The 27148-nt window shown below is 40.2% G+C and overlaps 1 protein-coding gene across 1 annotated transcript in view; it reads left to right on the top strand.

Moving 5' to 3' along the window:
• The first annotated feature begins 1663 nt into the window (after nt 1-1663).
• Nucleotides 1664-27148, top strand: part of XKR4 (XK related 4) — a 322671-nt gene continuing 297186 nt past the window's right edge. The window contains exon 1 of the mRNA XM_088469535.1: nt 1664-2474. Within this exon, the coding sequence (XP_088325661.1) occupies nt 1789-2474 (686 nt within the window). The 5' untranslated portion in view covers nt 1664-1788. The remainder of the gene's footprint in view (nt 2475-27148) is intronic.

Genomic DNA, 27148 nt, shown 5'->3' with positions numbered 1-27148 from the left:
GCAAGTGTCACTTCTGCCCCCCCACCCCCAAGATAGATAGGCCCTGGACTGTACCACAGCACTAGCAAAGCGCTTGCGATTGGCTATTTGTGAATGCTCCGCAGGTGCTGATTAATAATTCCTTTATCACTACGGAATACATTATACTATTTATATGTGTGTTTAAGCAAAATGGGTTTTTTTTGTACACGCAATGGGGAGTTTATGAGCCGCACTTGAAAGGAAAAGCAGTTTATTGTTGCCTAACATTGAAAGCGTGTGTTGCAAATAAAATAAATGTTTAAAAATGTAGGCACAAGTAGGACATAAGTCTATAAGATTCTTGCAAGGTACAAACCAGTTGCATCCGCTACTGTACACATCTTAAGTTAATTGTCGCTTTGCATATACGATGCCATTGCAGCTTTTTTTTAATGAGCGCAATTTGGGTCTGAGATACAGTGCGCAATTGCGGCCAGCTATGCATCATGCCAATAATGTAGAAGATACCGGCACAAAAAATAAAATGGGAAATGATCAGAAAATGGACTATATAACATAATGCATATTACAGTATGATAAAGCTTCATAACCGCAGGAAAATAAAACTCCTGTACATGCAGATGTGAGGGGCTTGTTCAAGGTCATCGTAAGCAAACAGTTGTTTTTTTTTTACCAAATGAATTGGACTAAATCAACCCATTCTTAAACTATCAACTCACCCTCTGATATACTACAGTAACCAACTGGAAATATGTCACCATACGTATCCGATAGGTGTGGCCATGAAATGAAAAATAGCATTGGCTTCCACACACTCTATATCTATGAAGTAGTCCACAACAAAGGTATGAATGAGACAGAATTGTCTTCCCTTCCCAGAAATACACAGCTCCAGTCACAATAGGGAGGTGCGGCCGGTATGCACTAATGCACATCTCTGAGCTTCAATGCAACCTCTCCCACCAACCCTGACTACACTGTATACAGCAGCACCTCCATCCAGCATGAGACAAGTAACCTCCTCACTTACATGCTCCCATTTGTATAGCTATTAATGAACTGCACGAGGAGTGAAGCACCAGCCAGCATGCCCATGATGATATGTGAAGCTGAGGTGATTCCTTATTGTAATGCAGAGTGCAAGAAGGAGTCACAGGGGGGAGGATGCTGAGTTTTGGTGCTAGGGGCCGTCCTTTATTTATTGTGAATGGTATATAATGCATTATGCTTTGTGGGTCCTTCTATCCTCGTTTCACCTCTCCCCACCAGCAGCACCACCGCCTCACTGCAACCCCTCCTCCGTTGTTTTTTTTTTTTTTTTTTGCATCCCTGCACTTGTAGTGGTGGCAGAGACAGGCAGAGAGAGGGATGAGGTCATCCCTTTCCCCATCATCCGCCTGTGGAGGAGGAGGAGTGGGAGGGTGGGGAGGAGGGTTGTGGTCCAGGCAGTAGTGTGGCTGCAGGGTGAGGTCACGCAGCCAGGCGGCGCTGCTCCACACGGCCCGGCCTACGGTCTGCTCTCAGTCAGGTACCAGAGGCAGCAGCCAGAGAAGGGGAGTGAGCGGAGGAGGGAGACCGGGGGAGGATGCAGGAGAGAAGTGAGGCTGGCACATAAAGCAGGGAGGGAGGATGCAGGAGAGAGTGGAGGCTGGCACATAAAGGAGGGAGGGAGGATGCAGGAGAGAGTGGAGGCTGGCACATAAAGGAGGGAGGGAGGGAGGCCGCCTCTCTCACCCCTCAGCTGCCCAGTGAGCACATTTTCCCCCTTTTTTCCCCTTTTTTTATTTTTTCTATCAGTAAATCATCATGGCCGCTAAGTCGGACGGGACACTGAGGATGAAGAAGAGCGACGTTGCCTTCACACCGCTGCAGAACTCGGATCACTCGGGCTCTGTGCAGGGCTTGGCTACGGGCTCGCAGCCGGGCTCCGGTGCCGGGGACGGGGGCTGCTCGGACGGTGGCTCCCGGTGCTGCTGCAGTGGCAGCAGAGCAGTAACTGGCGACGGCGGAGGAGGAGGTGTGGGGTCGCCCTCTCTATGCCTGCGCCCGGGCAGGGTGCAGCAGCGGTACCTGGTGTGGGACTTCCTGTGGATCCTGGCCGCGATTACAGTCTACTTGGCCGACGTGGGCAGCGACATCTGGCTTTCCGCGGACTACTACCTGCGGGGCCAGCGCTGGTGGTTCGGGCTGACGCTGTTCTTCGTGCTGCTGGGCTCGCTCTCCGTGCAGCTATTCAGCTTCAGGTGGTTCGTGCACGATTTCAGCACCGAGAACAGCTCCCAGTGCACCCCGCTGGACGGCAAGGCGGCCGGGGAGGGGGACGTCCGACCTTCCACCCCGCAGAGACAGGCTTCCACAGCCAGCAGCAGCAAGCCCGTGAACACCGGCGGCAGCACAGTCCGGGCCGGCCAGAAGAGGTCTGCCTCCTGCTCCTTCTGCATCTGGCTCCTGCAGTCACTCATCCATATCCTGCAGCTGGGGCAAATCTGGAGGTAACTACTGTAATATCAATGATAGCTATATCATCATTGTGTGTGTGTATAAACCATCACATAATATATAATGTGTGTTTATAATCCATCATACTGTATACTATATAATGTTGTGGTTTAATCCATGTGCTGAACCATACTGTAGTATAATCCATGTGCTGAACCATCATATACAATATATTGTGTGTGTGTTTGTATAATCGATGTGCTGAATTATATACAATATACTGTGTGTCTAATCCATGTGCTGAACCATCGTATACAATATAGCGTGTACACATATGTATCCGTGTGACCAGTCACATAGGTGTCCCAGCACCAGGTTGTTGCAAAGACTGAGTAGTGCTTGATCTGAAAATGCTAAATCAATACAGTGTATTTCAATGTCACTCTAACAACACTTACACAGCTATTTGCATATGTGTTTTTGTTTATTTCCTTGGTATAATATCATTTCTGATCATTGGATCTCTAGTTACATGGGTGAGACATGTACAAATGTCACTTTTCATGGTTGATAAAGTGGTAAGAAAATCCACCTACCATTATTATTGTTATTATTATTATTATTGTTATTATTATTATTATTATTATTATTATTATTATTATTATTATTATTATTATCTCCACAATACAGTATGTGTTTTGCCTTATACACTTGTACAGTTTACAGTGACCTGGAATGCAGACATTTGAGTTAATATTAACGTTAATGCATTCACATTGAGTTACCTTGAAACTAATGGTAACCAAGTGGCACAAGCAGTAGACCCTATGGAGAGCGTGGCAGACCTGTAAGGGTAGGGGACTGCAAGTGATGTCATGATTTATGAGCATAGTAGGACACCGCTCCTTGCAGACACGTGACAGTGATCCTATACGGTGGTGCCTTTCAAATCGTACTTTCCAAATATGTACCTGCATATTGTGCTGCTCGGTGTATTTTGTTTGTAAAAGAAATTATTTTAGATTTGCTTTGGTGACATCTGAGCACTAGCAATATGAATGGTGATTTGAATGTTGATAACATTGATAGCGTTATAATGTAAATGGTGAATTGTAGTTTTTTTTTTAGAAAGTGCTTCTGCAATTGTATAATAACTTACTGTACTGTACAGATTATGTCATATTTACTGTTATTCTTTTTTATATGTTGATGGCTGTTATCACAGCATGTATACATTGAGACCATAGAAATCATCTGCCATGGTATTACTCTTTCTAAGGATGCAGCTTTCGAGGGCCACGAGGCTTCAGCTGCCATCAGCTTTAATAATGTAAAAAGAATAGGATCCCTGCTGTGTCTGCTTAGCGTCAAATTATCTCTGAATACACTGAGTGACTAAAGCCACCAAGCTCATAGTTTAAAGTCTGTGGTAAATGTGTCTGTGTCATGTAAAACAAGCACAGATCAGTTACTTTGCCCAGTGTGTTTCTTTACACATCAACGGAACATGCAGATCATTTTTGTATCATGCAGGTGACACCTATTGTCTCATTTGCTTATGTGCCCTGTAGTGCTATTGAATATAGGTGTCTTAAATTTATGGCAACCTGTGCAGATTTGCTAACGTTATGCACAGAATGATAATAGGTAAAATACGATGCCCACATCTGCTGTAGGTGAGTGTATTAAAGAAAATCAACACAAACTGTGTGATCTTTTTATTAGTGTACGTAGGCATTGTGACTGACTATAGTAGTCCCCCACTAGATGTACATGTATTTGTGTACTTACAAGCTTACAGGTTGTATCTACAGCAGTGGTTCCCAAACTGTGTGCCGTGGCTCCCTGGGGTGTCTCAAGACACTTGCAGGGGTGCCTCAGGTTGGTGATCCAGCACCAAATCAAATTATTTTGGGTCAATTTAATATAAATATGTGGACAAAAAACCCTCAGACCTGTCCACCACCACATAACTGGATGACAGGTAAGCACAGTTTACACTTTACTACTTTACAAAAAAAATGTCTGAATTTCTCAATAACAAACGTTTGGCTTAGGGGTGCCGTGAAAACAATGCTGATACTCTAAGGTGCCGTGGTTCAAAAAAGTTTGGGAACCACTGGTCTACAGTGATTTAGGTTGCAGCCTAACCAGTATCTGAGCTTTGAGAAGCAATGACTCTTTTGATGCTGTGTTGTAAAATCGCATATGATCCAATAATCATCTCCTTTGCTTACCCATACAAACCTTTATACAAGCACTTACAAAACCATTCTGTGACAGCTGTCACTCCGTACTGTGAAATGACACGAGTTGAAATGTTCACATAAGATTCCCCCTGACAATACATGTTAATGTTCAGCTCTCCAGCTGAATTCATTAGGAAGGCTATTTTTAGCTCTCATTCATGAATGTTTACAGGTTATTTATAAAGTATCAGAAAATGCTTCCATTAGTTGTTTTTTGTTAATTTTGTCTTTGCCTTAATACACAGATCAACAATTGCTGTAGTATATGGGCAGTATTTTAATTGTGCCCCGCAATGTACATATAAAATCCTTTTGTTGTGGCTTCAAACATTTTGTGAAATGTCATATTAAATATTCATAACAGGAATATGACACCGCAGGTAAATGATGACGGTAATCAAACAGAAAGATTGATGGTGTTTGCTCAAGCAATGTTATGGAAAACAAGTCATCATTTTATATATATATATATATATATATATATATATATATATATATATATAGTAGTGTTCACTCTAGCTCCGGCGGCAAGCAGGGTGCCGGAGCTAGAAATGGCACTTCCATGTGCGCCCGAAAAGGGGGCATGGCCATTGAAAAGTGGGCTTGTCTTTAAGACGCATCCCCTTTTCACCACTCTTGGGGGCGTGCCCGGCACTTACGGACATGCCGGACAGCCCCCAAGCACTGCCGACAGGGAGTATAGATGCCAGGAGCATGCACCTGGCGTCTATTCTCTGGCGGTGACCGGGTCACCACACGTTTCCCCACCCGCGGGACACTGCAACCCACGGGTGAAGATGGCACCCGCAGGCTGTGAGGGCAGGGTACTTTCTGCCCTCCTTCTGGAGGGCAGGGTGCATTTTGCCCTCCAGAAGGAGGGCAGGGTACTGCACCCCGCTAAAACAGCCTAGCGGGAACGCTATATTATATGTATATATATATATATATATATATATATATATGGTATACATATCTTGGATGTAGTTAGTAATACTAACTTAGTATACCGGCTGTTGGGATGCCTATCTATATATAACATACACTTTGTTATATATTTTTATGTTTCATATTGGCCCACTTAATAATTTGTGATGATTAGCTATAAATAATGTTAATTATTTATTAGAGAAAATATTGATATCATTCTACTATAGTACACAGGTTATATATGTATAAAGTCTTCTACATAATTACTGTAGATATTGGAAGTTTTGATGTTTCCACCTCAATGTTAATTAGGAAACGTAGCATTAAAAGGAATAATGTAGCTCATTATTCCATATGTAATTGGCAATAAGTGATTTCCTTTGATATATTGGTGATAATATATCATGTACTCTGTGTTCTAAAGACATTCCATGACAATATAAAGGACAAATGGTTTTACATAAATCATAGAACTCCATGTTAGTGTCTCATGTCCTTAATATAATAATATAATATTCTGATATATCTTGTTTATTACATCTGATATCCTCAAAATCAACATAGTACAGGATGTGGCATGTAGACACTACCGATGTGGCATGCCTTTCAGCACCACCATTTTGTTTTGATATTGTTAAATTGATAAAGTTACTTAAAAATTATTTTTTTAAGTAATAGGAAGTTATGAGAGAAAGAACAGCGGATAATAGGAAGTTTATGAGAGAAAGATCAGTGGGGAATGTTATTAATGTATTTTAGGTCTGTTTTGCCAGAGCAAAAGGCACCTATTTTGTGCTTACCCCTCATGTACTCTAAACCACCTACTGCAATTGTACTGCATCTATACATGAACCATTCTCAGTCACTAGAAATACTTTTAATACAATTTCCCTACCACTATACAGCTCTGAGAGAAAGTTTCTTCATTTAAGCTAAAATGGAATTTGAACTTCTAATCCCTAATAAAATAAACAATACACAAACATGGCATCTTTTATAGATATTAAACATATTGATGCAACCTCCACCTTTATTGTTTAAAAATTTATTTGAACCCTTCAATTTGTTAACTGATGGTATATCCTATACCTATAGCATCAATAATCTCGACCAAACATTTGCTGTATCGTTATGGTGTATTTCTCTTTATAGAACACTCTCGCCTTTGGCATCCCCCATTGCTTACCCACTTTAATTTGGTATTACACAACAAAAGAATTGTATTTCCTTGCATATTACACTGGGCTCTTTGGGACATCCTGAAATATCATAGATCTCCGTCTTAGGGGTATACAGATGTGTCCACATACATCTAGCCTCCTTGCTCACTAAACAGCCCTTCTAGTCGCGCCATGTTGTGGCGTGACTCGGTAGCGCCGAACGTCTTTTCGTGCATGCGAAACGCTACATTACAGATTCAGTATGCAGATACACCCACAGTTGCACACAGAACATAGGCATACTGCATATCATTTTAATCAGCAGAAGCTGCTTGTGCTAAATATTCACATCACTATGTGAATAAGACCCATTTGAAGGTAAAAAGTCGCACGAAAAGACGATTGGCGCTACCAAGTCACACAAAGCTTCCGCGTTATGTATGGATCGACTTGTAGCGCACAGAGGATACATCTGTATTTACTAAAGTGCGGGTTTTTAGAAGTAGAGATGTTGCCCATAGCAACAAATCAGATTTTAGCTATTATCTTCTAGAAGATGCTAAATAAATGTTAAGTAGAGTTTGATTGGTTTCTATGGGCAACTTCTCTACTTCTAAAAACCAGCACTTTAGTAAATATGCCCCTTAGAGTGAGTTTTATTGGATGATCATTGCTAAAATGTAACAATCACATTGAATATTCTACATTTGTATATTTGCACTGGGCAATTCAATTGTGTCAGCGCCGGGCGTCCTAACCAGGACTTGCACTTATCCAAGAAGATAACATTGATTATCCACTATTTATTCACTTTGCCATCCACAAGTGAACATTAGTGATATCGTTCCAGGACTACAATAATTTAGCTATACAGCTAATTTGAATATTTTCACCATTATTCATTCTTTAAATTGTTTTCTTGTGTGTTTATTTATATATTTTTTTATATTTTATATTTTTAGATTGCAAATTTCATTATTGTATAGCAGGACAGCCTATGCTGCTGTGGTAGACTGCTGGATATGGTTAATTGAATATGTACTGTGATGCTATTTTTTGAGAAATGTCAATAAATGTTTTTTTATTGTTATTAATTGACTAGACTGCGCAGCCAATTTGTTTTATATTGCTTAGACGGGTTTAGCCACTGTACGCAGTTAAACAGTGTCTAATTGGACGGGACAAGCGCAACAATTAATGGGCACCCAAAACAATTAAATTGCTACATTGGGCGCCCATTCATTATCGAGGCGCTCACAAAATTTGAATCACCCCTATAGAAATACATAGTCCACACTCAATCTTCAATCCACTGGGGTGCATCACTTAGTAGATTTGGGCAGTAGTCCAAAATCCAAACATAACTGAAATTGAAGGAAGCACTCACCAGATTTCGGAAAGAATCCAAAAGCCTTTATTTAGTACATAATAATAATAAAAAAATCCACCAACGTTTCAGTGGATTATATTTGAATGTACTCTTTTTTTTATTTGCACTTCTCATTTATAAATTGTCATTCATGACAACATGCAATAATGGTGATAAGCAGCACAGTGATGGACAGATTCCAAAATTATATCTAAATATACTTTTTTCCACTGGTGTAACTATAGAGGTTGCATGGGGTGCGCTGGCCCGGTGACTTAGGGGGCCCGCCAGCCCAGCAAGCATCCTCCTGCACCATCTGTAGCGCGGCCGGCCAAGACGTCAACTTGCTGCTGCAACTGGGAACGCTGGTCTCCGAAGCGATAAGAGACTAAAGAAACCTCTGATCACTTCAGAGGCCAGCGTTCACAGTGATGCAGAGGCGTCTGCGCCTGCTGGATCTACTTAGATCCAGGCAGCGCCATTGTCTACGCGGGAGCGCTGACAGTGTGGACTGGAGTGGTGCCCAGTGGCCAGCGTCAAGAGAGGTAAGTACTGCACAGAGGAGTGGGACCTGTTCTACACTGGGATGTGCACAGCATAAGGGACACTACTAGGGGAATTACTGGGGGCACGGCATAAGGGACATTCCTGGGGACACATCATAAGGGGCACTACTAGGGGAATTACTGGGGGCACTGCATAAGGGGCACGACTGGTAGATATACTGGGGACACTGCATAAGGGGCACAACTGGGGGAATTACTTAGGGAACATCATAAGGGGCACTACTAGGGGAATTACTGGGGGCACTGCATAAGGTGCACTACTGGGGCCACTGCATAAGGGGCTCTTATATAGGGGGCATTGAATAGTGGGCACAACTTCGGGGGGCATTGCATAAGGGGCTCTAATACAGGGGGGAATTGCATAGGGGGCACTACTACAGGGGGTACTGCATGGGGCATAGGTTACGCCCCTGCTTTTTTTATTATGTATTTTCTGCAAGACAAAACGATCATATCTAATCATGTAAAGATGGAGTATACACTCAGTGCTAGTTCATGTAACAGTGTGGTAGTTAAAAACAAAAGTTTTGTTCATTTACAAGTTACTGATATAAGAAGATAAAATAAGAACACTGCTAAGAGGTCATTGTGACTGTTCATTAGTTAGAAGTCAGAGAAAAGAAGCCATAAGCTTTAAATGATGACTATTGATTCCTGAATAACTACTCCTATGTGTTACCTGTCTTCATTACAGGTCAACAAGAGTTTGGGTAAAACTAGAGCAAGTTACAAAACGATATATTATATATACCTTTTATTACATATTTTGAAATGATGAATCTCAATCTGATTACACACTAGACCAGTGGTTGCCAACCTTAATTGGGATGTGAGTTACTCGAGAAAAATGAAACTTCTTGAAGAGCTACTAACATTGTAAAAGAAAAAAAAAATCTATCTAATACCCGAAAAATGGAAGATCATTTAATGAAAATGAAAAAAATGTTCATAGAAAACAACAATGCATTTAATTAATACAGAGATATTGTTGCACATTTCACTTTTAAATTACCGGCTTCAAGGAGGTAAACACAGTAGAGGAGCAAAAGATATAGGCAGGGTTGCTGTGTGATTTTTCGGCATGGCTGGGCAGGAGTCAGTCACCCCAAATGCAGTCGATTCCTGTGATGTCCAGATGGTGTCCGTCATGTTTTGTCTCCCTATGGCAATCACCTGATGCGCTTCCCCATCGCTCCACCCACGGCTTTGTCAGAGGTCATTTCCTCCTAGGTCCTCAAGTACTGTAGTTAGGAGAGCTACCCAAATTACGGACGCGAGCTACAGGCTGGAGACCACTGCTTAGACGATAATTTGGATGATTTGTCAGTTTTAGACAAATTGGATAGACAAATCGTGCACATTGTCTAGTGATTGGCCAAATAGCATGTGTCACCGGATAGCATGGCCAATCACACGATATCGCATTCTCTGCAGTGCATTTTAATGAAGGACGGAACGAGTGACGGTTCCGTCTTTCTTTAAATCTTCTAGTGCAGTGATTCCCAACCTCGGTCCTCAAGTCACACTAACAGTCCTGGTTTTAGTGATATCCATGCTAAAGCACAGATGGTTAAATCACAATAACTGAGCTACTAATTAAGTCATCTGTGATCAAGTATGGCTATCCTTAAAACCTAGACTATTAGTGTGCCTTGAGGATCGTGGTTGGGAACCCCTGTTCTAGTGTGTACTGGAAATCTTGCACGGTCCAGGGCGAAGGGTAATCGCCCTGACCATCAGCAAGATTTCTGGGTCATTTAATGTGTACCTATATGGTTTATAAAGGAAGAGCATTTTCATGTATAAAGCATTCAGATTTAAAGTCTACTACCAGTTAGACTAATGAAAACAAATGTTTATATGTTATTAAATAAAGCTTTAAGTGTTAGGACAAAATGTGCCTGAATTTGACATCCAAAACTTCAATTTCTGTTAAAAATGTTTTTGAATAATAAATAATATAATAATTATTTGATTTTAGGATGTAATATTTTTCTTGTTTGTTAAAAGTTAGTTATATATTTTAAGATTCATCTATAAAGGGGGACATCCATTATTTAAGACTGTTACAAAAAAAAAATAAGTTAGTTTATAATTGCTTAATTTTGATTTACACAAAAAGTAAATTTTGAGAAAAATTAAGTTCAAATTTCTTATGCAGCTTTGAAGAGATCTTCAATTACCTGGCGGTCCATTATTAAATTGTAAAGTGTGTTGGAGTATATCCTTTATCAAAAACATTGAAGAACATGCCATATAGCTAGCAGTGACCAATTAAATATTACTGTTATGTGTCTGAAAGCTGGAATACCAGAATATCACTATGCCTAACCATCTGAATAGAGTGTTGCCTTTCCTCTCCGAAGTCGGTTTATCAGGATCATTTGTAAAAGTACACATATTCACTTCTGTAGAGCAATGCAGTTTTGTTATGTATAATTACTGTGTCTCATGGAGAAGTACACAAATGTGTTGGTCAAGTTGGTGGCTTTCCAGTGGGAGGAATTTGACATGTTAGGAATGTTCTTTTCTAAGTATGGGTTAGAAGTAGGAGTGCACTCTGCTTTTGTACCAATATGCAAACATGAGTACTTTCATTTGCAGAACAAAATTATTTCAGTTTTCGTTTTCCTTTGCAGAACATGATTATTTCACTTTTGTACCAACATGCAAACATGAGTACTTTCATTTGTACCAGCAAGATTATTTCAGTCATATAAATAGATAGCAAAAGCACCATTACATAGGAGTTGTTATTTCTGACAGGACTCACATATTTCTCCCTTGATTTTCCCAGCACCTATTGTAGGTTGGACTCACACTTTTCCCATATTCAAGTGTGTCTGTCACAAACCTCTTCATTTGTTTAGTTGTCAGAATCAGTCTTGACGAGATCTTGCCTCATAACAGCCTTCACTCAATGGTTGTTCCAGGACTACATCACAGTTAGAGAATACTTGACAGGTGACTATTGGCTGGACTGAATACTAGTGTATTATTATTATTACCAGTTATTTATATAGCGCACACATATTCCGCAGCGCTTTACAGAGAATATTTGGCCATTCCCATCAGTCCCTGCCCCAGTGGAGCTTATATTCCCTATCACATGCTCACATACACACTAGGGGTAATTTGAGTTGGGAGCCAATTAACCTACCAGTATATTTTTGGAGTGTGGGAGGAAACCGGAGTACCCGGGGGAAACCCACGCAAGCACAGGGAGAATATACAAACTCTGCGCAGGTAGGGCCATGGTGGGAGTTGAACCCATGACCTCAGTGCTGTGAGACAGTAATGCTAACCATTACACCATCTGTGCTGCCCTGTAAAAGATAGACTGACCTGAAGTTACTAATTAAAGGTTCCATGACAGGAGGGACAAATGATGCACCATAAGGACACATAGATTAGCTGTATGCAGCAGGACCACAGCATATACACACTGAGGAGCATACAGTATTTCTTAAAGAATATTTTCAGAATATACCATGGAAACACCAATTTTTTGGGACAACACCCGTTTATGGGAGGTATCTGCAATTATTATGGATCCCTGAATGTGACAAGGAGGGACCGCAGCAGATATCTCCTATATAATATGAAAAAGCAGCCCCCATACAATTTATGGAATGCGAAGCTCCAGTTGTCGGTGCATGTGCAGGGAGTTAAGTGATTGCACATGCTATAACTTTGCTTCGTACTGGTCATCCGGTACGGCGGCTCAGACTTGGTATATTTAGGCGAATAAGGTTTCTTTATGGCTACAAATTGAGGTGATAAGGAATCTTTAATTTCGGGGGCATAATGCAGATAATAATAAATCTTCCCCAGTCTTTGAGTGCTTGATTCAACTATTTCGTGCATGACTAGGCTTTGCCGGCACACACAGTGGAACTGAAAGCCTGGACTTAAGCTTTCAGCTCCAATTGTTAACAAAAAAAATGAATGTTAAAAAATAGTATATATTTGACAAAAAATCTGAACTAAATGAATGCTTTATTTCAGGGGTGGGGAACCTTTTTTCTGCCGAGGCCATTTTGATATATAACATTATTCGCGGGCCCAGTGCAGGCCACGCCCCCTCTTTGTGATATCACACAGGGATGGGGCCACAATCGCCAGTGATTACAATACCTGGAGCATCCTGAGGATGCTCCGGGGAGCTGTAAGGGCAGCTGTGTGATCGTCTGAAGCATCCTAAAGACGCTCCAGGTAGCACTGCTGCATAGATTCTGGCTGCAGGGTGCCATTACAGGCAACCTGCTATCCAGATGAGGTTAGCAGAAAAAAGCTCCGAGGGCCAGACCAAATGATTCCGGGGGCCTCATACGACCCCCGAGCCTGAGGTTCCTCATCCATGCTTTATTTAATTACATTTCATGAATAATTTCCTGATATTGAGATCTCAAGATGGTAATAGTGGAAGGAGGATTGTGGCGATCCTTGATAAATAGGCTTCCTCATCCTTTTAATGTAGAAGGCTACTGCCAGAAACAAGTGGTGAGTCTCATCTACCACCGTTAATAGCACAGTTATGGCATTTCATAGATAGGGTGAAGGACTTTTCATAACTTGATAAATAGAACCATTGGTCACAAAAGTCAGCATGTTAAACCAGTGGCCTTAGATGTTCCGTATGGTACTTCCCCAATTATTTTTGTCCATGCTGTCCATTTGTTAATGGTATAGGAAAGATATATTTCAAACCGCCATGTGGAAAATATAATTAAATTTTAATTGTCATTCAAATTCTTGTATGTACTAGTACTATACATTCTAGCCATAAATGTTTGATCCAGTTTCCACTTACCAAAATCTGAAAAATCCACTCTTTCCACCTTTATTTATTAACATTATATTACCTGCTACATATACTAGTTGTAGGCTTTTTCATTGCTCACTGCAGCACAAACTAGTTACAAAAAAAGTTTACTGTTTACAGGTTTATGCACAGTGCGAACGATGGTGAATTAAAGACTTGTAAGCACGTGTTCTGTGGCAAACAAAATGATCTATTGATCCATGTGCTGGAGACTAAATGCTTGTGTTTGCAATGTATTGTACACATTTTTCATTGAAAATACTTTTACAGGATAGGCTTTTATCTCAAGAGTAGAGGTCAAGCTGCCGGGAAGCAAAGTATTGAAGCTCAAGCAGGTCGCTTACACTTGATCTTGACTCATTGAAAAAAAGGCAACCATCCATGTAAACTAAAGTGCCTGTAAAGACAAAATACAACGACTGCAGCCTATCTTTAGATAGCATTATAATAAGGAAAAATATTTTAATTGTCCTGTTCTGTAAGACTTAGCGCAGTCCTATACAACAATAATCGTTGGCTTTCAAATCTGGCTGCTGAAAGCTCTTGTTTGGCTCCTACTTTCCCAAGTGACCTCAGTGTAATATTATATTAGATAAATTTTTCAACAGTGCTCAGACCACAAACTCATATTTATAATGTATTATTGCATGATAACTTTTAAATGCTACCCCCCCAAAAAATAATAATAAAATAAAACACTGTACTTAACTACAATATATGTCCTTATTGTGATCAACCTAATGTGCCTTGTAACAGCTAAAGATTCGTGATTAAGAGCTGGGGTTTACTGAAATAATGGAGCATACACACGGTCAGATTTGTCAGATGAACGATTGGACGATTTGAACGATTTGACCAAAGTTTTGAACGATTTGAACGATTGATCGATTTTTGACTGCATTAAAATGAATGGAATCGTCCAAGTCTGACTGCAAACACATCAGATGTCAGATATCGTTATCTGACAAACGGGAACGCTCATCGTCCATCGTTCAGGCATGTCAGATATGTCAGATTTTCCTTCAGATATGAACGACTGAGCGATTTTTAAGTCGTTATCGTTCAGATCTGATGGAAAAATCTGACCGTATGTATGCACCATAAGTTTTTTTCTGTAATTTGTCGCAAAATGCCTAAAAGATACAAAATGACATGCAAAAAGTAACCATGCACTTCCCTGCACTGCATATGACATCTCATTCCTCATTAAATTATTTAGCAGTGCTCTTCAGAGTGACTATAGGCTTTCTCACAGTGACTGTACGCACTTGGTGGTCATGGAGCTGATGATGGCCCGTGCCAGGCACATATATTTGCTGTAGGTAAGGGAATGCAGCCAGAAACCAGGATCCTTTCAACCAATTTCTAAGGAAGGTGCAGTTGTAGGAGATGGTATTAGTGCACAATTTTTATGGAAAAATAGTTCCTGGTCAAGAAGTGAGTGTGCAAGGAATCCAATATTCAAATGTTGTACCGAGAAAAGAAGAGGTAGATAATAGTGCATACTGTGTGTACATATTTAAAAATTAAAAATTTGTGTAGTTGCAGTCACCAACCTCATAATGGGAATACACCTTGAGTAATCTCACACCATTTTTTCTACGGTGCTTGGGTGCGTCAGTTGTACGATAGTTGTCTTCATACTCTCAGGAGAGGATCAGATTAACAATAACATATTGTGTACCAATCATAAATGGGTGGGCATTCCCAATTCTCTGTCTAGAACAAATGTCTAGGATATTTATTCCTGATGTCTGTTGGTTTCTTGGAATTTTCCTCTTGTATTGTGTTTTACTCTGATGTTCAAGTCTAGGTGGTCTATTTGCCAAGTAGCCCCTAAAAGTCCTATTTTCAATCACAGCATGCTGGCAATACTGGGCAACATCTGTAAGCAGAAAGTTATCCTCAGGGTTGTATGAGGGGTGTGCGACTTATGCTGCTGCCAAGGGCACAAGGCATAGGAAGGCAATGTCTCAATGACATCCTTTTCTACTTTGTAGGATGCCAAAGAGACAACCCAAGACATAGAAAGTGTGTCCTATGGATATGACTAGCACCCATCTTCCTGCTCCAGTGCTCCACCCTGGTAAAGAGTACGGGAGCTGATTGCCAGGGCAACTGTGTGCCCTGCTACAGCGATGGCCATTGCATTCACAAGCTTTAAAAAAAATAAGAGAACGGATGTTTTTGACAGATTTAAGGATTGTCTCCCTTTGATAAATAGGCTGGGGTCTGTGGCTCTTCCGTTCCGTTCTTACACAGCAAACTGGAAGATCAACAAAATCCATAATGAGAAAACACCCCAGTAAGGTAGACCAAAGAAGAAATCTGTCCTTACAGCACAAGTGCTAAGCATGGTTCTAATAAAGGCACAGATGCAGGATACATTTTTACATGGTACGGTATACCGTATTTCATTTTAAGTCTTAGATTATCGTTGAAAATATATATATCCCCGCACCTTATTTACATATTTCATGCAAAAGAGGAATAGATTGTATCGAAGATTTACAAAACACAATAAAACATATCATAGAGCACCCTGGTAAAAACAAGAGACTATTATCACCACATGTCACAGGAAGCAGGTCCAGATAAATGTAAGTTCTCTAGGCTTTATATGAAATTGAAATAGTACTCTAAGAATATGCCTGGCTAGCCAACCACATCATGATAATAGCAGAATTTTCCCTTGACACAGTACAAATACTTGCCCACACTCCAAAACTCATTAACATAGCTTCTGAAAAGAGCAGTGTACATAATAGCATCAAAAATCATCCTTAATTCGCTCATGCAAAATAAAGCTTCTGCTATTCCTTTTCAATCTTAGCAATTACCGCAGATAAGTGAAACAATTATAGGCAAACAAACACAACTAGACTTCAAGCTGCTTCTATGAAAAAGCATTTTTGTTTAATTCGCAAACGCGTAGATAAAACTTTTTCTATGCATGGAAATTAAATATTTGACATACAAGGTGTATTGTTCATTAGGGGGCCAATTAACTATTTCTTAACAGAAACACAGTGTTGGTTATTTTTGAAGATACAATGTCTGGTCTCCAGCTTTTGTGCCACTATGCACCGCGTTCTATACAATACTTTTTTGTTTTTGTTTTATGAAAAGACAATAAATGTCTTGAACACTTCCTTAAGTCGTACTGTTTGCTGGTGCTTCGTTTAACTACTTTATTAGGAGTGGTAGCAGCCCTGGCGGACCAGGCACCCGTTACATTGGACCTAAAGAATACAGACTGAATATGTCTTGTGGAGATTTCAGCTGACAGGAGGCAGATGGCTAGAGTTTGCAATGTGAAGGCATTCCCACTACAATAAGAGTCACTCTGATGCACCTCATTATATGGAACGAAGTAGAAACAATTTGTGGGGTGAGATTACAGTAATGAATGAAAGGGTAATATAGTGCACATTATCAAGGAAGTTCTGTGGCTTGCATGACCATTCCACCTTTGCAGCAGAACCTCTGCACCAGCTCAGAGCTGGCAGACATTGGATCTCATCCTACCCTTTTCATAAAGCAAAATGCTTCCCATACACAGAGCAATTGGTGGAATTTTACAATTCAAGAATGCCCTCTACACCCCCAATCCCAAATCAGTTTCCAGTTGCATGCTTGTCAATGTTTTTGACCTCCCCTCCAGAACATCATGGAAGGTACTGTACGGTCAGGGGTCAAAACAGGTGGCATGGCGATGTGATTCATGTCATCATGACCCCTGCTCCCACTGCATAGTGCCAAGCATCATGGACTCACACATGGTCCATGAAGGTGCTATTTGGCATGACTTGCTGCGGGAGGACGTCCAGCTCTTCTGGGTGTCAACCAATTCATGAGTCTCCTGTAGAGTAGGCAAATACTCTGACTGCTAGACGGCCTGAGCTGGTAGCCACTACCTCTTTAACTGGGAAACCACAATGCTGTCTAGTCTTGCTGCTGATCGACAATTTGGGGGCATACTGCCCATTTTATAATTATTATTGTTTTTCATACAGGGCTGGAGGACTGTATTATTACAGGTGGTGTGTGCATAACTGTCCTAATTCAGGGCTTGAACATTATTATGTCAACTTTGCAATGTGGAGCCTTGCTGCTGTACGATCCTGTCTTACCTACCTGCCAAGATAACAGACTAGAACAATGATATTGTAAGTCCTCATGCTGCATTACAGTTAGAATTACTGCTATACCATCTGTGAAGATGTATCAAATATAGATAGTTACAATACATTTATATTTTTAATTGGGTGCATTTGTAAAGCAAATTGTCTGAGTAATGCCCCGGATGAGAACCAGATTGAATGGAAGCTAAGGCAATGGATCTATAATGTTGCCTCCTAAGACCAGATTCTAGCCTCAAGAAAAGAACATCCCTAATGACAAATAGCTCAGCCAGCAATGGACTAGATAATTAATAATGCCGTGTATAATAAATCGATGCATGACACAGAGTGATCTGGGTATAGAAGAATGATTTACCCTTGAAACGGGCTCTGTTTGGAAGAAATTATAGTACTGTATGGGTATAAGTAAAATATTTTTCAAAACCCATTTTTATGCATTAATTATTTAAAGTTAACTTCTATTATATATTATCATATCTTGTATAAAAATACCACAGTAAATTGGACATTTGCTTTGAGTACTGAATATGCAACGGGCAAATTGTGTCTCAGACTAGTGTTTTCTATTGGGAGAACTGCCTTGTCTCATTCATTGCCTATTGGAGCAGAGACAGCCCTCGGGGTTCATTCGAGCATAGCTCCTGTCAGTAATCACACTGAAACATACATATATCTTGACAGGTCCGCAGTAATACTGCTTTGCCTTTTTAGCAAATCTAATTTATTTTTTGTCACTGAGAAACAAAAAAAAAATTGTATGCGGGGCAGAATTTGTCATAACGTTATGGTAGGAAATCTCAGTCCATTGCTCAATATTGCTAGACACAGTTTTGCACAATGTAAGATTAATTTCGGAATTCTCCTAGACAGAAAGTCATTTTGGTCTGTTAATTCACCATATGGGACATGTGGAAGAAAGCATTAATGTTCATTTCATTTTATGTAGAAATGTACACTGTGATTTCTAGGATTTAGTCTTAGTGGTTTGGTGCAGAGCAGTCTTTTACATTTTAAAAGATTTTGTTGACAACACACATTGAAGGCAGACATTTTTGTGGGCGGAATCAATATATCTGAGGGTGCAGGTTGTTTCCTTAGGAAGTGATGTCATAGTGGGACAATCTACGACCAAAATGTATGAGACAGTGGTTCTTATGGGGCCCATACATCAGCAATCACAAACAAACGATTAACAGGTTCAGTGTTTTTTTCCCCCGACTCAACAACTCTCCTATCCACCAATCTGCGTCCATAGATTGCCAGTATTTTTCAGTGATTTGCAGATCTTTTTCATCAAAAGATCAGATCTGCAAATTATGAAAATGCCCATTTCAATAGTAAAATACTAGTAACCAGGGTTACACAATTTAAATCAAACGATTTCAATTGAATGATTAAATCATGATTTAAATCATCAGGGTTGGACGATTTAAATCAAACGATTTAAATTAAATGATGTAGCTGTAGCTCTGGTTCGTGTACAAAGACGCAACTGCACAATCAGTGATGTCGTTCAAGTGTGGAAGAAGCTGTTAGATGATCTTGAAAAGATTGGACACCACAGCAGTGTAGTAAAGATGGCAAAGGCAAGAGCTAAAATTGCACTCACAGATGCCCACTTGCTACCTAATCTACATGATCCTAGGTACAGGGGGAAAAAGCTTAGTCCTGCTGAAATTGAGACTTCTATAGAGTTTGCTCATGCCAATAATCGTCATATTATGTCGGTCATCATCAACTTTCGTGCATCCATGAAACCATTTGCACTATACATGTTTGAAGTGGATGCCGAGTATCTCCTTTATCCAGGAATTGAAAGGGTTTTTTCAACATACGGTTTTGTACAATCCAAAACACGCAACAGATTGGGAAATGAAAAAGCAGCTAAGCTGGTTGCATTCTACAGAGCCTTTTCTGTTGAGGACAAACGTGAGGACGTGGACAAAGACATGTACATGTTTGACTCAGGCTCAAACAACTGATTGAGTGAAATTCAGAGCCTAATTGTACTTCTTGATGCAACTGTTTAGTTTGTATTTCTATTACTGTGTTCATTTTGTTACTGTTTTCACTGTTTTTAAAAACTTCATTTATTACTAAAACAAGGTTTAAACATCTAAAATGAAACAGTTTAATTGAAAAAAAATGTAATAAAAAAATCCTATTTAAATAAAAAAAAATCTGATTTAAATCAAATAATTCTGATTTAAATCAAATAAATCCGATTTTTTTTTTATTCTTATAAAAAAGTCAGATTTTTATGCAACCCTGCTAGTAACGGTCTACCAATCAGCTGATTGTTACCATACACTGGCAATCTTCATCCCCGATGGTTAAGTGAAATCCAACATGTTGTACAAAGTGATTCACCGATTACTATAATTTTTTGGCTGGAATTGGCAATTTATGAACCCCAATTTTGCCCATTTTTTTTCACATAATCTTCTGCAAAATGCAGAATTGCCCCAATTGATTGCTGATGTATGGTCCCCATTAGTAAAATATAGTATTGATTCAGAATGCAGACCGCTGACTGTCTATACTGAATGTGACACTGAAATATGTATAGTGCAAAGCACGCTTTTGAATCCACATGTACTGTTGTAAAAAGCAATCAATAATAGTTGAGCCTACTGTACAACTAAATATGATTAATTGTTGCAACAATACACAGATCGGGATTATTCATTAATCAACCTAGACGTCCGCCGCATTGAGGTGCCCAAATTACTTATAAACATTTTTATGTTTTTGTTATGACAAATGAACGGGGTACACTAATTAGGGTCCCAAAAAGTATTTTATTTAGGGCCCCATTGCATCTATATCCATCTCTGGTTTAATATGCAAATACAGGATTTAATTGATATCCACATATTATAGTATATTCCCTAAAGATTACTTTTAGATTGTTTTGATACACTGCTTCTAAAATTATTTTTACTGATAAGTAGTGTTAGAATATCTCACCAAATACTGGCGAGTTCCTTGATGCCAGATGGTCTCCAAACAGTTACAGAGAAGGAGAAGAGCCAAGGTAGATATTCACCACCACATGGACTCCCCTACAAATGTGATACAATGTGTTGGCCATGGCTGGTTTGGACTGGCTGCACAGAAGGAAGAGGGCATCGTTTTATATTAGAGTTGCATATTACAATGGGTTTCCATCAATGGTTGATGGCTTTTAACCATTGTCGGAAAACCATCAATGGTACACCGCATATGTGCTGTGCAAAGGAAAATGTGGCCGCGCATGCGCAAAGGAGAAAGTAACAAACTGCACCATTGGGCCTCCACGTGTGATGCTAAGACCATCACCTGCCAATCATTGGTGATCAGTGGCCAACCCTATCACAGATTGTAGCTGCTGAGAGCTGCATTTACCATGGGAGGACTGAAAACTGGCAGACAGTAGAGAAGCGAGATAAGGGCACAGACAAAGACATAAGGGGGCAGAGAAGACAGCCAGATGCCAAGGATACAATATGAGTGATGGGGATGGTCGGGAGATAAAGAGAGTGGAGTGCTGGAAAGGGGATACAAACAACAGTACAAACAACAGCAATCTTGCTGTAGAGCTAAGGACACACAAGAGGTTGTACAAACAGCTCTATTTACTGAAAAGGATCTATAGGAGACTGCATCCTGCATTGTTCTATTCTAACAATGAATATAAATGACACCCACATGGTGAATGAGCTTGAGAAGAAATAGAACTTGATGGAATTCGCAGTGATTCATATACAGTACCAGCTAAACTAATTGATCTAATAACTCCCCTCTCCATACAAATGATTCATTATCTACATTACTGTCTTTACTGTACAAAATAGGCAAGTGTCAATCACAGTCATTTTATGTGAGCACATAAAAGTATGACTTAAATTTAGTAATAACCTGAGACTATATATATATATATATATATATATATATATACAGACATGTCCTCATACATCTAGCCTCAAAATACCACATACGTGGTGCGAGATGCCTGCCACGAGTGATGTGTCATGTCCATGCTGCTCTGCTAGCATCGGGCGTCTTCTGCGCATCTTTTTTTGGCGAAAATGCAATGTGATGTGACTAGGATGCCTCAAGAGACTATGCTGAATACTTTGATAGGCATCACTTGTATATCTGTGCATGACTGAGTCTGTATACGAAAGCACAACGGAACCTGGTATGGAAAAAAGCCATGTCTGCTGCATGGTAGCACTTTGTATACAGATTTAAGCTGGCCATACACCAGACCAACTTTTCTTCAACTGTCCAACTAGTTGGTTGGTTGGAATGAAAATCCAGTAATGTATGGGAGAAAATGACAATCAGCAATTTGCTCCCAAACGCCAGGAAACACGAAAAAAGTTGTTCAGGCAAGTTGATTAAATCTGTTTGATTTAAACAACTTGTCTGAATGACAGCTTTCATCCATTTTCCGGTGTTTGAAGCTAATTGCTGATTGTCATTTGCTCCCATACATTACTGGATTTTCATTCCAACCAACCAACTACTTGGATGATTGGAGGAAAGTTGGTCTGGTGTATGGCCAGCTTTAGACTCAGTCACACACAGTTATACAAGTGTTGCATATCAAATTAGTCAGTGCAGTCTCCTGGTGTGTCCTTGGCATGCCGAGAGAGGCTGTTTGGCCGACTGCAGCAATGATGTATGAGGATACATCTGTATGTTCAATTGTGTGTATAGCCGCAGACCACTTGTCAACCACCTAAAGCATCTACAATGGGCACAGAAACATCAGAACTGGACCATGGAGCAAATGAAGAAGGTGGCCTGGTCTGATGAATCGTTATATCTTTTACATCATGTGGACAGCCGGGTACATGTGCGTAATTTACATAGGGAAGAGATGGCACCAGGATGCACTATGGAAAGAAGGCAAGCAGGTGGAGGCAGTGTGATGCTCTGGGAAAACCTTGGGTCCTGGCATTTATGTGGATGTTACTTAGACACATACCACTTACCTAAACATTGTTGAGGACCAAGTACACCATTTCATGGCAACAGTACTCCCTGATCACAATACCCTATTTTTAAGGATAATAGACCCTGTCACACTGCAAAAATTGTTCAGTAATGGTGTGAGGAACATGACAAAGAGTTCAAAGCGTTGACTTGGCCCCAAAACTCCCCAGATCCCAAACCAGTCAAGCATCTGCGGGATGTGCTAGAAAAACAAGTCCAAGCCATAGAGGCTCCAACATGCAACTTACAGGACTTAAAAGATCTGCTGCTAATGTCTTGGTGCCAGATACCACAGGACACCTTCAGAGGTCTTGTGGTCCATACCTTGACGGGTCTGAACTGTTTTAGCGGCACGAGGGGGGCCTACACAATATTAGGCTGGTGGTTTTAATTGGTGGATGTATAACATTGTATATACATATATTTGGATGCTGAAGGCATGACCGGAGAGGACAGTGAGCAGACATAGATGCAACACAGGAGAAAACATGAGGTATTAGGTTCAAGGATGTTGAGGACTGAAAACTGAGGAAGGGGCCAGATATAGTGACTGGAATGAGTGTGAGGAAATTGCAGGGACAGTGTAGCATTACAGCAGCAGCACAGAAAGAGAATCTGCAGTTCATAGGTCTTTTCAGTTATATGTATTATTCATAATCCATCCTTACTCCCAATTGTATATTTTACTGTAAACTAGTAATATAAGTGTAGATATTTCATTTGATCAGGCCATGCCCCCAACATCGCTTTGTGACTCTACAAGTTAATAGGTGGACCCCAACCATTGGTTTCCATTTCATTCCCAGTCCAATACTACCTAAGGATGATGGCCACCTTTGCTGACTTCAGACACTTTACCCCTGGCCAGTGGGTGCTGGAATAATACATTTAAATATGCTGCATGCTCCTGTGACGCTTCAAATTCTAGCATGCATGTCTGCAGCAGTGCACACTAGCACTTGTAAGAGCAAACACAACCAGTCTTGGGGGGCCTATTCATCAACACTAAAATAACGCTTTTAAGGACATTTTCCTTAAATAACGTTATTTTGGTATTCATATAGCCACTTAGCACAGGAGATATCACAGATATCTCCTTGCTAAGTTCCCCTGCGTTAATTTCCACACTCCCCATACATTAGTATGGGGATGTAGAAATTGTGGTATTCATCAAATAAGTACACAAACTTAACGCATCTGTAGGCAGTGCTGCGCATGCGCTGGTTTTACAGATGTAACAGCGCATGCGCAGCACTGTTTCCAGATGCGATAAGGTAGTGTAGGCAGGGAAAAGTATTTCCCGAAAAGCTGTCATCGCAAAAATGACAGCTTTTCAGAATAGATACTTATGGAGAGGTGGAATGATGAATTCCACCTATAATTAGCTAGAACTCCATGAGAGTTCTAAAGCTAATTATCTCCAGAGAATTTTTAAGTTTAATGAATAGGCCCCTTGGTCCCTTAGATAAAGAAATAGTTAATATTGCCTCCAGTAGCTAAATAAATAATTTATATTACCCATTGGAATATTATAATAAATAACTGTATTGCCCAGCAATTTTATAATAATTGTATTACTCCTAGTTGTCTAGTAATAAATATTATTGCAGGAGTATTAACTGTATTGACCTTAATTTAGACTTGGCATCCTAGTGAGATTTTCAAATTGAAGTCCATTGTTTTACAATATACTTGCTGACACTGTGAAAGCCGTCCGAGACATATTGTAGCAGATGGCAGAAACTGGTGGGAGGAGTGTAACATGGTAAATCGCTTCATTGCAGCCCAAACCTCAACTGCTGAATTGTGCAATTTGCCAAGGAGAACCTATTCCTATTGAGTTGTGTCATGTAGTCTCCTGGACTGCCCACTTCACTTTGCAAGTGGGCAGACCAAGGAGATTGGCCTAATTTCTCAGGAGTTCTGGAGAGCTCTCAGAAATGCATTTTGCTGTTTAGACAGTTTCATAACATAGAGCAAATACCACAAATTTGATTGAGGATATAACATTAAATATATAAACTCAGACCACTCTAGTTCAGTTTACACTGATGAGGGCAGTCTTGACAGATGTCTCTCATTTCATGGCATAGAAATTTAATATATATTTGGCATCAGACGGGCTACTTTCTAGGAAACTCCTGGGATAATTGAATGGTGAAGTCATAAAACCGCCTGCTTTATTTAGACTACTGTAAAATGACATCTACCATTTTCTGTATGTGATACCCACTTACGTATTGATGAACTTCAAAAATGTTTATATAATAATTTATAACATCACTGTTCTATGATTAATGAACCTGCTACATCACATCAAATGCAGAATAATTCTAATGATTCTTGGTAATAAATTACAGTGTAACTAATGGTCACACACTTCAGTGGCAGTCATTGTGTAGGCTAAACCAATGCTTAAAATATAATAGGCCTAAATTCAGTAGGAATCAATAAAATCACATAAATGTTTGAACGATACAGATGTGTCCTCATACATCTAGCCTCATTGCGTGCTAAACAGCCCTTCTAGTCGTGCCATGCCGTGGTGTGACTCTGTAGTTCTGAGCATCTTTTGGTGCAACTTTTTACCTTCAAATGTGTCTTATTTGAATATTTAGCACAAGCAGCTTCTGCTGATTAAAATGATATGCAGCATGCCTATATTCCCGCAGTCTCACGCAGAACATGGGCATGCTGCATATCATTTTAAACAGCAGAAGATGCTTGTGGAAACTATTCGCATCACTGTGCGAATAAGACACATTTGAAGGTAAAAAGTTGCACAAAAAGACGTTCAGTGCTACTGAGTCACATGGAGCTCCCGCGTTATGTGTAGCGTGACATGTAGCACACGGAGGATAGATGTATGAGGACACATCTGTATGTGGATCATTTCTTGAACTTGTGCTATGAATCGATATAAAAATTTTAAAAGTCTTCAGGATTCCTTATCTTTGTACTTGACTAAACAAATTGAGAAAGTTGAACAATTTCATCTCTATCTGGGCCTGTTTGGCAATGTTCGACCATGGTGGAGCTGGCTCGCACACAAGTGTTAGCTGTTTTCATTAAGTAAAATTTGAAAATACTTTTTGTTTTATTTAAAATATAATTTTAAATAAAAATAACTAACTCGAATGATAATTCTTGAGCTGTGAACACATACTGTAAACAGTGAACCTGGAACGCAAACAGGGATCTAAGATTGCGAACTATAAATGTTGGCCACAAGCCACAAACTGTGAACTGAAGTTTTGAGCAATTGTGGATGATTGTATCGCAAACAGGATGAAGAAATTTACACCAGTGAAATTCAACCATATTATGAACCAGGTTGATTTTTTTTAGCATCTCTAACCTCTGAATTGAAGAATTAGATATAAATTGCCTTAATCCAATGTATGAAGGAATACCCCTTGATAATGTACATTAACCTCTTCTTTGCGGATGACAGGTGGAGCTCATCCCCCGGATATGTACGAGCTCCATTTGTTAACCGCAGCAAGGTGCAAAAAATAAAAATAAAATCGATTTAACTTGTCCCAAAATAGCCCTAACGACCGGTGGGGACCCCCCGGCAAACCCCTGCTCAGATCATCCATGCGTGCTGTCACTTTTGAAAAAAAGAAAACAGAAAAATGGTAGGGGGAGGAACTTTAAGTTTCCAACCCCACCATCTACAAAGATGGGGGTACCCTCATTTTAAAGAAGGGAATCCCCTCATACAGTGTGCCCATTTAATGCCTGCACTAGAAAAAAATTATGTAGTCCATGTATTGGGGAGGATCTCCCCTAACCTTGCTCAGATAATTAAGTGGCACCATATTAGAAAGTGGAGGTCCCCTTTTACAAATATTGGGGCCCCTTAGTACATATTGCCTGGTAATCACTTGTGATCACTATGCAATGTTACCATATATTACGGAAAGCATACTTTTTTCCATATTTGGGAGGATGTGCCCTAAAGGGATGTAGTTTAAATCCTGGTGTTCGGGATGCTGGCACACTGAATGCCGGGGCCGGAATCCTGGGGTTGGGGGGGGGGGGATAGGGGCTAAGGTTAGGCACTAGTGGGAGGGTTATGGCTAGGCACTAGGGGGGAGGGTTAGGTTTAGACTGCAGGGGGAGATTAGGTTTAGGCATTAGGAGGAGGGTTAGGTTTAAGGTGTGGGGAGGGGTAGGGTTAGGATACCTACCAACAGGTGTCAGTATTATAACCCTTTCGGGATGCCGGCATCAGGATTCTAACTGCAGGGATCACGTACCCAACCCGCCCTAACTCCCCCCATAATAACAGCTGCAATCGAGTGGGTACCTTTTTTTTTGAAAGAAAGAAGTCCCCACTTTCAAATGATGTCTTACCACCTGTGTTACATTAAGTGTATCACAATGCAGTGGCATATGTATGATGATTATTGCCATTTTAATGTGTATTAAAATAATATTACTTATTTTAAAGCACTCCCCCTTTAAAGTTATCTAGACAGAAGGCTCTCATAG

This window comes from Taudactylus pleione, unplaced genomic scaffold (genome assembly GCF_031769625.1).
Source record: "Taudactylus pleione unplaced genomic scaffold, aTauple2 ptg000093l, whole genome shotgun sequence".
Classification (NCBI taxonomy): domain Eukaryota; kingdom Metazoa; phylum Chordata; class Amphibia; order Anura; family Myobatrachidae; genus Taudactylus; species Taudactylus pleione.
This window is presented reverse-complemented; position numbering and strand designations above follow the sequence as displayed.